The following is a 19124-nucleotide window of genomic DNA, read 5'->3' on the forward strand; positions in this document are numbered from 1 at the left end:
GTTTACATAATGCCACTGTTGTTTTTTAAGGGGTGAAAAAAACTATTCTCTAAACTAAATGCTAGGGGTGATTTTTATTTACATTCTTTCACAGTCTGGGATATGTGCGATAAGGAATATAAGAGTTAATGACATTTTTTTACTGTTAAGAATGTATTGAATCACTGTGGTATTGCTACTTTTACTCAATTAAAAGCAACTGAATACTCCTTCCAGCATGCCAAAGGAGATGTACATATGGAAAATCACATATATTTAAATAAAGATGGTTATTCCTCGAGACAGCTGATGGGGAATCTCTCCTCTCTCTGGATTCCTGGAGGCTCTCAGGCTCTACGTAGCAACATAACTGCATGTGTGTACGTTCCCATAAAGTGCATTAAAGTACCCTGCGCCTCAGCTGCTGGGTTTGACAGGCTATCATTAGCCTCTGGTGTCCGACCACATCAAGTCATATCTTGTCTTTGCTTGTGAATGCAGTAGAAAGTTAAAGGCCTACTGTGTTGGTTGAGATTTCCAAACAGACAGAAGAAAGTGGTCCGCTTACTGTGTACTGCACCGTGCATCCCACATGCCTTAACAGACAAAGAGTTAACACAGATCAAACAGGGAACATCCACCAGTCTACTTTTCTCTCCGTGCACCTCGCCCAGTGCTGGTGTCTCTGCCAGTCACAGACCAGAGACGCCAGGCCTGCGCAATTATGGCAATTTTTGGATGACATCAGACCAGAAAATTAATGATTTCATTTAGCTGTCAATTTTTTTCTGGATCTTAGTGCAGGATGCAGAACCTGTAATAGAGCATGTCAAAACAGAGTGGGAGAATTGTTTAGACGTGCGCATCTGCAGATGGCTGGAAGGTAATTCCAGCCTAGTGGGGTTGGTTCGTCTGCTAATAATGACCACTGTTTGGTGTTGGCGCTCAATAAAAGTAGTGTGGATCTCCCGGAGAGGTTGGACCACCCAAATACTTTAAGAACATCCTTGTGTCTTCAGCTGTCTCTAAGTCTTTATTTACTGCCACACACACACCAAATCTGCCATATCCAAAACTGTTTTGGTGGTGCCACTATTTTAGACTACCGTTGACCAAAATAACTGGTGGTGCCACCGTTAGACACAATCCAACCAAAATAACTAAATGACTGACCCAACTAAATCTGAATTATGCCCTGAGCAAGAGATGTTTAACCCCATTCCAGACTTCAAAAAGTACCTTAACTGTAAATCACCTGAACTGCAGATTAGGAAGAAAATGATTCACCCTATAGCTGCACAGTGAATAGCACAAAGATGCAATAAAAGGCAGAAGAAAAGCTGGAAAGGGATCTGTAAAATATGTACTATAATTTATACACAACCGTCAATTACACATTGGCACACTGGACAGACACTGAGTCATTTGTATGGTGTGTCTGCAAAAAGATCCTGTGGTTCTTCCCAAGGCTGCGATTTGATCTCTGAGCTCTCTTCGTTTGTGCTTGAGCTACGGCTTTATGCTGACAAACAAGTGCATAACTCCCTTTGGCTTGAGACTAAAATTGCTTCAAAATAAAAAACTAAATGAGAATGGAAGATCAAGCAGGGGGGGGGGGGTGCCGCAATTTTCTGCTTTGAGCCAGACAACTGATCAAAAACTGTACATGGGATTCAATATTTGCACTATCTGCAATATAATCTCACAAAGCCCTTAGATCAATCTGTGCTAATTGATAAAACACAGTTCCTACGCAAACAGCCCAGATAGTGTTAGTGTGTAAATCCCCTCTTACTCTCATTTCCTTTTCAACTGCCCTCTAATCCAATTAAAAGTTCAAAACCTGCGACATCTACCGCTGCTCTCTATATTAGCAGCTTTTGTGCTGCTTTCTCTTGGAATTGGATTCTGCATATCAGATGTTTATACACAGAGACTGCAGTGATTTAAGAGAAGCTGGAATTGAACTCAATGCTTAATGACCCAGTTAGTGGACATGTAAAGCCACAGATGTCACACATTTATGATCTTAGCTTTAGGTTAAATTAAGACTTTGTTTGGGTTCTGTTGGAAATGTGTGTCTCTGAATACCAAAAAGCTCTGAAGTATCACAAATATGGTTCTCGCAATTTAAAGGCAACAACACAGGGAGAAATGGAAAGTTCATACAACCAAATGGAAAGTTTGACCTCAGGTTAACAAGAGTGAAAATATTTATAGTACCTCTTCCTGGAATGCACAGAGGCACTTTTACAGGTTTCGAGTATCTATAAAGCAACGTAGGGATAATAAGTATGGATGAATTCACTGCTGGCAGGACCAGAACACTTTCTCTGACATCTCATGTTAGACTGACAATCTGAGAGTCAGTTGACAGACCTGTGAGAAGACAACAGACAGCTTTGTCAAGTCTGAGTAAATAACCCTAGTTATGTCATCAGGGTCAGCTCTCGGGGGCCTTTACCAGGCAAGAAGTATCCTTTAAAAAGATTAGTACATCTCAGCTGCATCAGCTGCATCAATCTGTCACTTGCAACTCTCCCAACTTTATGGAAGTGGAAGTGAAATAATCAAAGGATTATTTTTTTAATCCCAGTGCTCAAAGGACTGAACATGTATTTTTGACAGATTAATGATTTTAACAGGTAATAATAATAATAATAATAATAATAATAATAATAATAATAATAATAATAATAATAATAATAATAATAATAATAATAATAATAATAATAATAATAATAATAATAATAATAATAATAACAATAATACATTTTATTCGGAGGCGCCTTTCAAGACACCCAAGGACACCGTACAAAATACAAGAGATAAAAACAGCAGGACATTGGAAGGGAGAGCAAACAAACAATACCAGAGATATGGTTGAGACACAGGAAGAAAGCAATACAGAGAAAATGGGGGGAGGGGAGGAGGATACAGGATGATTGATACTACAGATAGTAGGCCAGTTTGAACAGGTGAGTTTTGAGTTGGGACTTGAATGTTGTAACAGTTTCGGACTGTCGGATGTGTGGAGGGATGGAGTTCCATGTAATGTTTAAGCCCCTTCCTACATCCAGTCCATGGTCAAACCATACACCCCAGCGTGTTCACTTCCCTCTGCATCGACTTGCTACTCCCTCACTGCGAGTGGGACCCAGATTCCCCTCAAGACTGAAAACTCACCGGTTTCGACTGCACCTCGGCGAATCTGTTCTTTGTATGTAGCACTTACATTGGTTTGGCTTATTTGAAGCTATTGTTCTGCACTTAAAGGATTTCACCTATTTGAAAATTTAGTTGCAAGATTCTTGTTGTTCAGAGTTGTATCTTCATGATTGTTTGCACTTATTGTAAATCCACTTTGGACAAAAGCATCAGCAAAATGAACTCTAATGTCATGTAATGCATTTTGAAAACTCATACGTTGTTGCACAACATTTAAGAGGAAAATAGCACACAATTATTTATTTTTATCAGTTAAACCCTCTCAGAGTAACTAGAATATTTACGTTTTTGTATTTCTTCTATAGCAGAACATAAAGAAAGTTTACAAAATGTTTACGTGTTTTGACAATCAATTCTTCCAGAGATGAGAAAAGTGCACTTAACAGAATGCTTTATAAGAAGCTCTGTAGAAACTGCCCTCAGAAGTAGCTTTGGGCTATAACTGCGCTATGTGCAATATGCTGAAGACTAGACAGCTTATGTGTTGCTCCGGGCATTGCATTTTTTTCTCTGACTGACATATTGATTTATGTTCCAGTTGTCGTAACCTGTAACTGATGATCACATTTTTTACTGAATGCGCATACATGGTTTTCTTGAGCTGTGACCAATTGCTTTCACTGTGTTTCTAGACAAATAATAATAGTTTTGAGATTGTTTTTTTTGTGCCTGATGAAGTTTTATTCAATTAAAATGTTGCACATTAATGATGGATAAAAAGGTTGTGAGAGCAAATACATTTTTACTTTTATAGCTCTGGGCTTTGGTCAGAAAAAGAAGAATGAGGAGCTATCCAAACATCTTTCTGCAGTGTTTGTTTCAAGTTTGTGGAGGATTTATTACTACCCCATGAGACTGCAACAGCAGAGGAAACGGGGAATTTCTTGTCCAAGAGCTGTATCGAAAAAAGGAGGATGATCTATTTATTTGTTTCTGATTCAGTTCACTGCCAGCACACAGATACTCTCTGTCTATGTGGGGTCCAGGGAGTTCAAAAGTCTCCAAGCAGAGGAGGTGTCTCAGCTGAGGGCAGGATGTCTTAATTCATCTGGTCCGACTTCCTGCGTGTAGATCACATAACAACAGGGTATGCTTTACATTTTCCAATTCTGCTGTGTTTTTGTACCTTTTAGCCTGCATTATGCAGCCTCAAAGAGAAGATATTCAACATGAATGATTAAAAAGAAACCAGACATTCATGATGTCTGACCTCAGCAGGAGATGGGCAAGCAGAAAGAAAAGAAAAAGGTTTTGAATCTGAGTAGAAGTTACATTTTCCAATCAAATCATTAATGTTTCTGTGGCCACAGAGCTGTAGACATCAGGTTATTGTGTTACATCACTTGGGTGAATGCTACAGGTTACAGTTATAGTTGGCTGCTACAGTACACTTAAGCAGGGCCGTTTCTCTCCTATGTAACTCCATCAGTCTTTGGTGTAAATGTAGAAGTTAAAGCTGATTCCTATTCTAACTTTTGTTGTTTTATTAGTCATATTGAGAAGATGTATTTCAACCAGTCAAGCCAAGTACAGTTTCCAGACATCCAGAACCTTTTTATTTTCACTATCGACTTAATGTGGAAAAAGCTCCAATAATGGGAGATTTTATTTTTTGTTAAGTTTTAAGGCTGAGTCAAATTGATTTTGCCAGCGAATTGCAGCCATAAGAGTATCCGCAGCTAATCAGTAAATAGAGTCCAATGGCTCCTGTGACATGTTGACCTCTTTTAAAAATAATTTCTTCCAGCCTAAAACAGTGCTCCCAGCCGTAGAACAATTTAATTATTATAGCAAGCCACACTTTGCAGTTGGTCGCCGTTAATCTGTAATTTTCTCTTTAAAATCAGGTCAACTATTAGTGAAAATACTGCAGGAGAAAAGTGTAAACAGGCTGACTAGGCTGGGACACACTGAAGCCTCAAGGTCTCTGTGTCTTTATTGTAACATGTTCAAATTTGATAATTTTATCCTCGGGTAAAGTAGAGGCTTGCATTTAATGTTACGGTTAACACATGTTGACCAAGCTGGTTGTTCCAAATCCGCACGTTCTGGTGCTACGCTTTTAGCCGGTTAGGATAAAACCATTGACGGGAAAATATAGAGCCCAAAGCATACAACAGACTGACCAAAGTCAACACACCATGGTGGAGATTTTAAATATATAATCATTTTATTAAGAAGGAAATACTGCCTCAGCTGGGTTTTTGAAATAACAGTTAATGATAAGTTAACCGGGCATATCACATGAAGGAAAATATCTCTTTTTATTATTATTCGTGGGATCATCGAGCCCACGCCACGTCTATTAACAACAAACTTAAAACCTTTTGGTAGACAGACAAAAGGATTTCATGAGAAAAGGAAACTGCTCAGTTTTTTATCTCACTATAAAAGCTGACTGACAGTCTACGAGTATTACAATGATTAACAGCTGTAACACACCACGGTAATTACGTGCTCGTAAACCTGATTAACAAGCATTGTTTAATGCTTGGAAATGCATTCAGCTAATATATAGGAAAATCCATTGCGTTTGTGCCAGGGACCGGAACTGTTTTTAGCTTAGGAATAACTATTGTATGCCGTCAGAGATCTAGTATTTCCCAAGGTTAAACATTTGTTTGGTCCAATTATCTTATTTTTTCTTTTTAAATTGGATTCAAGTGAATCATGTGGTTATTGAAATGCACCTGGAATCAATTCTTCTCTTGACATCCACTGCCAATTGCAAAATGTATGGCCTGCAGTGACCATGGATGCATTTTTGTAGTCAAATTAAATAAATAAATATGCTGCTAACTTCCCACACAGCAGATAGCTAGATAACAGCGCTCTGGCATGCTGTTCACATTTTAGATCTGAAATAGAGGGGGGGAATACAAGTGAAACGTTTTGTTGAGGCTAGAAGGATCTTTTGAAGATTCCCTGATAGTTGAAGTTGGGGAGGGACATGATTTGAAAATAAAAGCATAGGATTCAGAAGTGAAATGTATGCTGGCAAAGCAAATCATGATTTACGTGTTTTGATGAGTTCTCATTTTTCGTCTGATCTCAGTTGCAGACAGAAAAGAAATGCAGTTTGACAGAAGTCGTTGGTTTTGAGTGGGGAAATGGCCATCCTTTCTCCAATGACCTTGGAGCATTTAACGGTTTAGCTCAGATTAATATCAACACAAAGCCATGTAGTTATTATATCCAGATTGAGCTGATGTGCTTAGTGAGTTCGTAGCCAATAACCCCAGTCAATCGCAGCGGAAGGCAGATTGTTGGGGGTTGAGCAGCCAGCCTGTGGAAAGCTTGAAATGTGTAACAGTAACTTTTAATGGGCCCTGAGTAAACAAACCTTTTATCAGATTGGACCCAAGTCCTTGCATATGAGTCACCGCCATCACTGATCTCTTGAAAACCCAACATGGAGATCTTCAACAATTCTCTCTCCACCAACCGAGCCCTTCTCTCAACATTGCACTTCCTGTTCTGCTCCAGGAATGCAGAAAGGGGGACATCGGTGAAAAGGGCCTTGGTGATGGGATCCACGTGACGTCCAACTGGTGAGAAGGGAGGATTTCACATGGCAACCCTAACTTGAGCCCACCTCTGAAAAGCAGATCACTTATCAGGATATATCCTGGAAGGGAAATAGTACGTTACTCAGGAACGTTTGAAACAATGGGTCTTACATTTAAGTAAACAAAAGAAATCTTCTCATTTTTAGAATTCACCGACCATCGATTTTCACCTCTAGCTAGCAAGCGTGAGACCAAAGCTAAGGTGATTATATTTATTTATGCTTTAATGTTTGTATTTTCAAACTGTACGGCTTTACTTTTACAGGAGAAAAGAATTTGAGGTTGACATGCCCCTTTCCATTTGCACTCGGAGAACGCAGACCTCCGCCAAGACCAATCTTCCAAAAGTGATTGCATGTATCCGCCCTGTGATTCGCATCCACTCCAAAACAATTAGACTCCCTTCCACCAAGTTTCATGAAAATCGGGCCGGTAGTTTTTCCGATAATCCTGCTGAAAAACAACAAACTAACAAACCAACTCCTCCTAGGTGGAGGTTATAACGCATTGTTCTGTGGGCAGTAAGCTAATTAGCCAAACACGCTAACGATTGCAGCTTATGCTAAGGCAGATAAACACAGTGTTGTATCCATTTCATACACTTCTTCTCTTGTGGTTTTGAAATGAATATAATATACACCACCCTCAAAACTTCAAAATGATTAGTGGGCTATCTATGTCTATTTGTGGTTTGCTGTGCTATGATTCAACAATCGCTGTTCGGAGCAACGTGAAGAAAACTGTCAATACCAACTTCGCAACTCATCTCAAGTAAGATCATGTGAATTGATCAAAAGCTCCAGAACAACCACTAACAGACGTTTTGATGTGATTTCAATCTCGATTACTTTTGTTCTGACACGAGACAACAATATGAATCATGTGGCATGGCAGATGCAGAGTTTAGACATGTGTGGGTGTATGATGTTAAAATAACAGGCAATAGTTTGATCTTCCCCACAGAGTGGAGGGTGTTGAGCTGTTGTGTTCTCATAAAACCTCTTTTATAGTCGATGTTATATTTTGCTTTTAAAACTTTCTAAGCCCAGCTGACAACCTTGAATTTATGAATATGTTTTTGTGTATTTTCTTAAAACCATGAAAAGAACATCTGGTACTTCCATAATGAGAAAAACAATGAAATGAAAAATACAAAAATAATTTCTTGCAAACATGAAATTGAGTTGACAGTCGCACCTCAGACTGTTTGGATGTGGACAGAGTGGAGGATCGGGCTGGGCACTGCCCCCCTCAGTGGGTAAACTCTGCACACTGCAGCCATTCAGTTGGCGAGGCTCACTGGATAAAGTTAGGACTGTTTGTCAGCGGGCTGTAATGCCAGGAATGCTCAGTGCTGGCTCCCCCTGTGAGTGTCTCTCACACTTTATTTTGCCTTTCCACCAGCAGTTTGGATCTGCGGTACCACCCCCAGCGCTCGCTGAACTCTGAAGTAAAATAACAGATTCTATTTCTCTCCTGCAGGCTATTTTGGTACCCCAACACACACACACACACACACACACACACACACACACACACACACACACACACACACACACACACACACACACACACACACACACACCTTCTCAAATTACCCCACCCTCTGCCTCCCACCACCACAGTAGAGACTGTCCTGTCTATGCTCTGCACTGGCATTTTCTAGCATGTTCCATCCGGCCATCATGACATCACTTTCTAAATGAGCAGACACATGGACATGAACACACACACACACACACACACACACACACACACACACACACACACACACACACACACACACACACACACACACACACATACACACACACTCCCACACGTTGGTCTGGTGATTCACAGCTTGAGTCAAACCAGTGTCCAGCTGCATCTGAGTCCTGTTCAACTTGCAGATCCAAGTCTGCTGTTTGGAGTTTTAATAGAGATAAATGATGTTTCATATTATCTTGAAAGAGAAAATAATAAGATCTTTGTTATTTTATGAATTTATTACATTTTACTACATATCATTTACTACATATCATAAAGTTCAAACGTGATTAATTGCTTTAATACATGGTTTATTAAAGCTTCACCAGTAATCAGTAATGCATTTGTGTGGATTGCCACGCGAACACAAATTTTAAGGAATAGTTCATTTTCAATCACATTTTGGGAAATAACCTTATTTTAGTTTAGTTTTTGTTATAGTTGGATGAGATGGTTGGCTTAGCCTAGCTTAGTTTAGCTTATTTCAGCACAAAGACTGGACACAGGGGAAGAAGCTCGTCTGGCTTCCTGTAAAATGTTTTAAAATATAATTTATTTTATATAGGCTATCACTTACTTGATACTTCTGATGCATTAAAGTATAAGGATCATTTTAATGGTGTAATTGGTGGTAGAGGACATTCTAACTAGTTATTTCTCTGTTTCAGAGTTTAATTAATAACAATTATGAATCTTCTATGGTGTAGTTAGTTGGACCTAAACGCAGGACTGACACACAGGTAGGTTAAAGATAAGGTTTATTGCAGGATGACAGGGTGGTGGAGAGGAAAAGATGGCTGGCTGAGGCAGAGGGGCGATGGTGGCTGGCAGACCGAGCTGGACAGGTGGACGATGGTGAGTGATGTGGGCAGGCTGAGTTTGCAAGAGGCTCAGCAGGCAGATGAACCTGAGACACAAGGGGAAAGTCTCCAGCCACAAATTAACACACAGAATACATCTGCGAATTCTCTAAACGAGCAAGGCCCGGCAAGTGAGACTACCACGCTAGCTGCGATAATGATCTGGCACAGGGAGGGGAGATATGCTGAAAAACTGATGAGTTGATCGCAGGCAAGTGTGTTGGAAGAGCAGGGAGCAGGGAGCCGTGAGAGAGGTGACGAGCAGATTGATGGCAGCTGTGTACGGTGAGCAGGAACACAGGAACCAGGCTAGTGAGAGAACACACACAAACGCATGCACACAGAAAGGCAAACTGGGGACATGAGGAGAGGGGAACACGGGAAAACACAAGGAAGAGACAGGAAATGACAGCATCAGAAAATGTTCAAGCCCATGCGCAACAATAGTCCATCCACAGGTGTTTTCACTTATGTTGCTTAATAAAGTCTTCTCTGTAGACTGTGTGGGCATGAACAAAAAGTGTTTGATTGAATTTCCCCCTCAAACGTCTGTTGGTTTTATTGTATCATGTAAAACTCAGCATCGCTCAACAGACAGCTGATTAGAGTGATTGAATCAGCCAGAGTGATTGAAAACACCTGTGTGGACGAGCAAGGCATTTGATATGCAAAGTAACTGTCAAATAAATGTAGTGGAGTGTAAAGTGCAATGTTTCCTTTTGAAATGTGGTAAAGTAGAAGGATAAAGTCACATAATAATTAGCTATATTTGTACAGTGCTTGAGTAAATGTACTTTGTTACATTCCACCACTGGTTGATGAACATGTTTATAGTTTATGTTTTTAACCATCGACGAGCCCTTCCCCGTGAACTCTTACTCAGTGGAAGAAAGCTTTAGGCCAAAAAGCATTTCTTACTTTGTTGCTGTCCAGATTGTTATGTTTTCATTACTATCCAGGGAAACAAGTTTTATTGTTTTCAGACATGTTTCCATTTGTTAGATAAGTTAAGAATTAAAAGCTTTTCTGTGAGATAATGACTTCATCCATCCGTTTATGCTTACAGCCATTTCAAACACAATTTAATTAAGTCACAAATGGCTAAATGTTTACATCTTGGAAATACAAGGTTTCCACCTGAAAACAGCAACTTGTGACTATTACTATCACATACTATACTATCATAACAGCAGGCTTTGTGGATTATAAGTGTGTAAGTGTGGGATTCCTCTTTATAATACACCTGGAGATAGGTATGCCACTGTTGTTTGGACTCGATCCGCTCATGAAGAACTTGTGATGAACTTGTGGACATTTCTCAGTGCTGTACCCCGGCAACGCAGCAACAAACAGACAATGACACACACACACACACACACACACACACACACACACACACACACACACACACACACACACACACACACACACACACATACACACACACACACACACACACACACACACACATACACACACACACACACACACACACACACACACACACACACACACACACACACACACATCTCCTCCAGCTGAAGATGCAATGTCAGCTTGCTCCAATCACTTAGTTCAACTAAGACATGTGTTTCCCCTTTGTACACTCAGGATGATGTCACATCCACAGACTCATGTGCTCCCCAAGTGCAGCTTAATTTAAAACATCTCCAGTTCCTGACTCAAGTCAGTGTGATCTGAAATGAGTCTTAAAGGTTTGTTTTGCATCAGGGGAGACGACATAGAGAGAAAGTATGCACCAAACTGAGGCACAAAGTGAGAAGCTCCCTGTGGATAATGGGTAAGTGGGACATTATAATCGCTCCCTTGGGTGAATAAACCCTTTTTCAAGAGAGGTAATAGCACAGATAGCGGGCCAGGGTGAATTTGATTTGTGTTGTGGCAAGAAATTGCAAAATCTCTGTCATTACTGCGTCTCTGTCCTGTCATCACACTGCTTTCACACAGACGTGTGCACAGAACCTCAGCCCACACACATACTCCCTAAATTAAAGCCCAAATTAAATGTCTGAGAAAAGTTACACTATGATCCCTTGGATGAAATTCCTGCCTGTCTTCTAGACATGGTAGTTGATAAGAAATCGTTTTAATTAACTGTATCAGTCCAACTGCTACTCATCGGGTCTTTTTTTTATATGATATAGAAGGTCGGGGCTGCATTCTTAAGGTGTTGCACTCTTAAGAATAATATTGACCGTAAAAATATTATGCTTCAGCTCAACTTAAATACAAACGTTATAAGAAAGCTACGAGATCACACTTCTTGGCTGGTTGAAAATAGGACACAGCACAAAACGGCACATAACACTTGGACATTTTGCCAAAGCAAACTTTATGTTCACTGGTGAATTGTGCCCTTCAGCTCATATCATTCAGTGTGTTATCCTTTGTTCAAACAAGCATGCTGTTATCCTTTATAGTGGAAGGAAGGATCTTCAGAGATAAACACAGAGGAAGACAATGAATAATAGATAATAATCATTGGAAGTATTCAGTTACAAATAGAAGAAGACAGCATCTTCTCCACTTAGGCAGTTGCTCTGCTGTAAACACTCCCCTGAGCCATAAGAGCACTTTTTTTTTAATTTAGTATAAATAAAAATCTTCAAGCACTGACTTGTAACAGTGAACAGGCTGTGCAAACGGACGCCGAGGTGCTCCAACAGCCTCAGGTTCAGTGCATGTCAGGTGGTTTTGGTCATTTGATTAAAGGGGTGCTCCACTGGCCTATTACACTTTGGGAATTTGGGAACTCACAAGAGTCGTATTAAAAACATGATAAAAACCTTTAGTTTGTTATACAGACTTTTTGTTAAGACTTTATAGTCTCCAAGGCCAAGCCAAGATAAAAATAAATATATACTCAGACTTTAGGAAGCTCCCCCGGAGACAGAGAGGACATCAAACAGCTGTTTTAATAAGCTGAGTAGCACTCCCCTTGGCAAACAAAAAAATCTTTGTATGCACAATTGGGGGACTGCACCTTTAATTGCAAAATGTATCAAATTGATACATTTGCGCAGCACATCAACTAAGGAGGGTCCTGTGTTATTTTGTGTCAAAATGTAGGAATCTTATTGTTTATATTGTGCTCACATGTTGCATACTTCCAATCAAAGATGCGTTTAATCCCATTAGTACAAACTAACACAAAATATAAGTATTATTCCAGCATAGGAACACTGGCTGCACCAGAATTAAAGGTAACTTGGAGGCTTCAGAGTGCAAACACATTGCATAGAGGGCAGTAGGAGTCAGGTTAATCTGGCCATGCGTGCAAGATAATATAACACAAAGTAAAAGAATGTCATATTGGGAACATTCACAGTCCTACATTACTTTATATTGGCTCCAGTACTGACTGCTCGCAGTAACCCTGTATTTAACAGATTTATACAAAAGATAAGGCAGTGTATATATAGGCTTCAATAACACTACGTTTCTAATACTGTCTTTCAACACCAGACTTAAAACTCAGTTCATTGAATAAATGGGGGTGACTCACATGTGGCAAAATAAACTATTTCTTGTTCTCACTTTGCATGATGGATGCAAATATTGACCCAAATGTGACTAGCGAGGCTTGTGAGGATCAGAGGTCTGCTAATAATCTATACGAGCTGTGTCGTTTCTGCCATCTCTGTCTTTTAACAAACTTTACCATTCTAGCTAAAGATTTGGACATGGAATCGGTCAAGCAGGGCTGGGTTTCCAGTGGTAACATGGGTGGGAGAACAGGGCGGCCTTTGTTAAAAAGCTTTAGTATCACAGAGGAGAGAGAAGCCATTGTGCTTTAGAAAAGCCTCCTTATGGTTCATGTCCTCAGATTGTAATGGATCCTCAGCCCCAGTTTTACAAATGAGTCACTCCAGCCGACAGTATATGCATTTCAATGGGTCCGCTTACTGGAAATGAGCGGCCTTGTTGTCATAAGTTTATCAGGATATACTACCTCCAATGCATCCCATGCATCCAGAGTAAGATGGGACAAAAATGTGAGTGAAAAGCTACTGCCATTTTCAATAAAAGCATGTTGCTTATCATGGTCATGTGTGAATACACAAATGTAATTGTGTGAATGGTGAGGCAGTTCAGATAATGCCCAGTTTAAACTAACCGCCCTTCGAACCAAAGATTAAATCCATATAGGTAGAAATATCAATGTAAAAATAAAATAACCACACTACAAAAGAAAACTGCAGTTTTTTTTCTTATTTTTATTTCACAAAAATGAATGAGTCTGTTCCTGAAAAGAGAGACAGAGTAATCTAGAAAACACTGAATGCACAGTTCTCACTTTACAGATGGTTTTTGTTGTTTTACATTTCATGGTTCATTTTAGGCACTTGGAATCATAACAACATTCCCTTTCTGAACAACAAGTACATCTTTGGTCCAGTATGTAAAAAAAAAAAAAAAAAAAATTAAGCCTATGAAAGAGTATGAAAATAACACCAGCTCAATTGTTTGTTTCCTCAAAAATGTATTTTTGAAATATAAAGCTTAAAGACTTTAATACTTAAACAAGATATCATCGCTACATCTCAGAAATGACCAGCAATCTTACAGATGTTTTGCAAGAGAATACAAGTGAGAAAATGAATGTGTCGGCTCAATCAGATGTACAGCAGTACAGCAGTACAGGATTGTTTTAGTAAAGTCACATTTGGCAAAAATGGGTTTGGTTTTTTTATTTTTTTTATTTTTTTTTTCATTCCACTTCCTTTGAAACATAAAGAGCGATGGCGACACGTCCATCTCTGCTCCTCTCACAGCCAGATCAGCTACAGGGCAGCCACGTCTGATATGAATTACTGCACGGTGAGACCTGCGGCGGCTGCACATGTGCAATATAGTAATTACTGAAGTTGATGTCCTGCACGTACGGAGCTGGCTGGTAATAACACGTGACATTCGTTACAGTGGGGATGGCATTTTGCTCAGCCAGCACAGTCAGCGCCAGCATGGAGATGAGGTTGAGCGTTTGGCGCCGCTCGTGGCCCATCAGACACACGGTGCTCTCGTTCACTACCTGGTGCAGAGTCGTCAGGCACTCGTACCGTTTGTGCTCCATCCCAGCAAAGTGATTCTGCAGGTAGGCCTCCAGTTTCCTCTGCTGTTCTCCAATGTCAGAGAAGTCAATGAAGAAACGTGAGCACATGTAGCGCTGCATGTGCTTCATGTCCGCCTCTGAAGAGGCCGTGAACCCTTGCACCAGCAGGTGGCAGTACTTCAGTAATCCACCCCCCCTGATTTCTTCCGGGTTGCGTGTCGCTATGGTCCTCTGACACAGGTGATCCATGGCCTCCTTGAAGTCCCCATACACACTCTCCCCAATCACAGTGGGGTGAAAGCTCTCAGACATGAGAGTCTCTGAGCAGCGGTCAAATAAGAGTAGAGAGTCGAGGCAAATCTGGAAGGAGTCCACGCTGAATTCAAACTGTCGCCGTAAAGAATCTACAAATTTTAGCTCCACATTCTTGCCAGTGTTGTTAGACAGCGAGATGAGGCTCCAGCGGTCAGTGTCATTACAGACCTTCACCAGTTTCTGTACATAGGCCTCTTTGAGGGTCAGTGCCGTGATGCGCTCCTTTGAGACCCCGGCCGGCAAGAAGTCAAACAGGCAGTCCAGCACGACGTCCTTCACCAGACGGAAGGCCTGATCGTCTTTCAGTGACACGGCAAAGATCAGGTCCAGGTCCTTATAGCCCAGTCCAGTGTCCTGATGGAGCACGTAGCTGGCAGCCGAGCCATTCAGCCTCACGTCCTTAACGCACACACCCCTCTCCTCCAGCCTTGCCCGCACCACCTGGACAGGGACGAGACAGAACATGTTATAAATGAAGTTATAAAAAGGTTCCCTTTTGAAGAAGGTCCCATATTGTAATAGTGATGTTTACATTTCAATCACATCTAGGTGCTATATAAATACTGTGAAAGTATCAAAACGCTCAATCCACAGAGAAAGGCACACTCTTATTGAGAAACTGTGCCTTAAGGTAGAAAGTGCCGCTACAGTGCAGAAAAGGCGCAGATACGAAAGACCCGGAAACACTGACCAATCAGAGCAGACTGGGCTTTTTTCCTGGAGAGTGGCTTAAATAGAAAGGCGCTGAAACTAAGCGTTTCAGACACATGGTGAATACAGGTTTATGCAAACGCACAGTATGAGAAAAATAAAGGTTTTCTTTAACATTAAAGCATGTAAACATGTTCTAGTAGAACCCAATATGTGTGAACCTGAAACATGATATGTCTACTTGTAGTTGCAGAAATTATGAAAGAAATACAAACATCTAAGAAGACTCTTGAAATGTGTCCAAATAAGCTCCACATGGGGGTAGTGGAAATCAATAGCATGTGAAGACAAGATCAATACTGCTGCTCAAAAAAGTCCATTTCATCACCATCAGCCTCAGTTTGAATGAAACCTGAAGAGCCCAAACAAAGAGCAGCAGAGCTGGTGAGTCCGTGCTCCAGGTCCACCCCCCTCCGGGTCAGATTGTTTTATCTTCTGTCAAACACGATGATAAGATGTACGTAAAATCCTGAACCGCAACCAAAAGAGAGTGAACACAAGTGTGCAGGACCAGTGGTGTCCAATCTTGCTTTAGGCTAAACGTTACAACCTCAGGTCATGAAGGGTCAGCGGCTTTTCCCTTTCTGTCCCAGTGACCTATAAGATATTTACGCCATCTCGCCTTAGTGCGACCATCTTGGAAGAGGATAATCTACAGCTGGACATGGTGAGCCAACATCAATGCTAACAAGCACAAAGGGGAAATATGTCCGAAATAAGACATCAAACAGTCATTCATCCTCGTAGCTTTGTGCACGTTACATCTGGCAAGCTATTTGACAAGTGTGTCATATGCATGTCAATGTGTGCACAGCTGACACATTTGTAGCAACAAAAAAAAATACCAGACAGTCTGTATGTTTAAGCTACACTTGGAGCTCCACTGTGCAAATAGGAATTGCATACAATTCAAACAGTAGAACCTGCAGCACTAAATGAGACGTTACCCACCAGCACACACACAATTCAAAATCTCCCTACTGGCGCTGACCTGTCAGATTAGTGTCCGCTAACTCGCTCTCCCATGGTGATCAGATAACAAGCCGGCTCTATTTATACATACTGGGTCAGGCTACGGACAAACAAACATTTGAAGGCAGGTCAACCCTCCACAGAAGAGTGTGCAAAGGGACAAATTCATAATTGCATAACTTGGCGTGGTAATCATGCAGCCATAAAGTGTTGCCAACTGGGTTCAAATTCCAATCAGAAGCAATAATATTGTGGCGTTTGTGTGCTTCTGTGGTCGGCCCAATATGTCAGCACAGTCAGAGACAAATTCAGGGTCAGGCCTACACTTGACACCTTTCCTCCCTCTGCCCTCTGACTACAGGTAGTAATACATTCATACTGACTCTGCCTCCTCTTGTCAAGCCTCTCACTTCTTGAGGAAAAAAATTATTAATAAAAAAAGGTAAGAGGAAAACAAGGAGTTGTGTAGTGTAGTAGGGACGATTATTTTCATCGATTTATCTGCCGATTATTTTCTAGATCGTCCATCTCAGTTTCTCAAAGTCCAAGGTGACGTCTTTAAATGTCTTGTCAGTCCAACTCTGAAAGATATTCACTTTATTATTTTTCTAAAACAGAGAAAAGCAGGAAATGTCGATATAACATTATCAAAATAGTTGCAGACTTTTTTTTTTTCTGTCGACATAATCAATTAGTCGATCAATGATTGCAGCGCTATAGTGTAGGTTGTCTCACTCATATCTGTGAAAAAGTTAAGAACAAAGAGTTACAGCCCTGTAACTCCTTGGACTCTAGAGCTTCACGATGCTGCATACGGCCCGTTTCTCTCTCTAAACCTGCAGCATGACAAAAGGTCCACACTCTGTCATGCCTCCTATGATGCATAACAGAAGAAGAAGCACAATTACATCAAACCCTATTGTAGATTTAGGCTAAATAGCTTCGTTCTAGGTTGTCATGACAAGAGATTCACTGTTGGTCAATGTTCAGCCAACCGAGATATAAATCCATGTGGCAGATGGCAGATTTGAGCCGAATAAAATTATATGGGGTTTCCACAAATCCAGGGGGAACAGAGTCTCCACATTTGGGGCTCAAACCTGCATTTAAGCCTCCTGCACACTCAATGGAGCATTCATCTTTCCACAACCACAAGCATGAAGCTCTGGGCTCCGCATGCTTAATCTTAAATACGTCGATGGGTTAATGAAATGGAGAAAAAAAAAAAAATTCTAAAAGGATTCTACAAAACATTACCTGACTTGACTTAGTTCTATGCGTTTATTCTAAAAAGTCTATCAGGGCATTTAACTTGCACTTTATTACATAGCCAACTATCTAGAGACATCGCAGGAGAAGTGAAATATGATCCGGCCCAATGTATAGGAGGCTGGAAATGTGGAGGGACCTTTGTACGTGTCGGTTTCATACATTTAAGTGAAACCAGGAGAGTTGTAATTCCTCACGGTGTTTGTTGCTTGATCAATCCTTCTTTTTTCATCAAAATACTTCAATTATAAAGAATTCTCAAGTTTACCTCCAGATATTAGTCATTGAAGAAATACATAGCAGTCCTGGGAAGAAATTAGTCAAAATGTAAGTTTCACAAAAAAAGAGGAAACAAAATGATGTAATGTGTCAAGGAAATACAATTAAGTAGCAAGGAAGGATTCAAAGAACCTCCATATGTTAGATCCTGGGTTTGTCAGTGGCTCTTAAATTGTGGTTTGGAGCCCACCAGAGGCCCCATTGGCTTCCAAGGGAGTTCCAGACAAATAAAATACAGGTCATTTTAATATTGAATTCCCCTGGTGTCATCACAGTGAGATAGGCCGAGTATGTAAGACTATTTGATCCAGAGGTTTCACTACCTACCCACCTGAAGGATAGTCAGCTGTAATATTTAATATGTATACATTTAAATATGTAATTCTTGAAAAAAAGATGACCACTTGCTCAAACTTAAATCTGCAACTAATAAATAGTAGTTAAATAAACATGTTGGAAAACACAAGTGAGTATGTAATCATGCGTGTGGTGGATTCGTACCTGTACAATCTGGCGTGGTTGCACGGACAGAGTGGGGAAGTTTCCTCGGCCGTGGATGGGGACAGCCTCCCCCAGGATCGAGTCCAAGCGCTGCACCTGATCCCAAGACAACACACAGAACCGCCGACTCTGATCCGACGCATCACCGCAAGACATGGCGATGTTAACTTTGCAACAAAAAAAAAAGAAAGAAAGAAAGAAATCAGCAGAATGTGAATCAACGGTTCCTTTCAGGTGAGATATTCCCGTGGATTTCAGCGAGCAGGTCCGGTTAGTAATGTTGAGGTGAAGAGTAGAAAAAGTTAGTCGAGTCAGAGGTGTTGGAGGTGACAGTGGGATCAGCCGCTAAAATCCGGTCAGTCTGCAGAGAAGCGACTCATCGGAGGGTTTAAAGCCTCCTCATTAGCATGTGCGCTGTGATTGGCTGCTGTGTTTGGTCACCGATTATGGACGGCTTGTCTGCAAAGAACACACTTGCTGACGCATTTGACAGCCTCCTCCCCTCTGCTCTGCTCATGGTGCACCCTGCATGCTGACAGGGTTTTCCCTCAAACAACAAATTATGATAATGATCTTTTGATCTAAAGTTGCAGTAATATTAGAAATGAGCATTTATTA

General features: G+C 40.8%; 1 protein-coding gene across 1 annotated transcript; it reads right to left on the minus strand.

Annotated features, from left to right (window-relative positions):
- Positions 1–14047: 14047 nt before the first annotated feature.
- On the minus strand, positions 14048–18882 carry tent5ba (terminal nucleotidyltransferase 5ba). The gene is made up of 2 exons (XM_029452314.1): positions 18507–18882; positions 14048–15215 (listed from the first exon to the last, which is right to left on the minus strand). Exons 1-2 carry the CDS (start codon positions 18660–18662, stop codon positions 14187–14189), a joined length of 1185 nt encoding a protein of 394 aa, XP_029308174.1. The 5' UTR covers positions 18663–18882; the 3' UTR covers positions 14048–14186.
- Positions 18883–19124: the final 242 nt, after the last annotated feature.

This window comes from Cottoperca gobio, chromosome 16 (assembly GCF_900634415.1).
Source record: "Cottoperca gobio chromosome 16, fCotGob3.1, whole genome shotgun sequence".
NCBI lineage: Eukaryota > Metazoa > Chordata > Actinopteri > Perciformes > Bovichtidae > Cottoperca > Cottoperca gobio.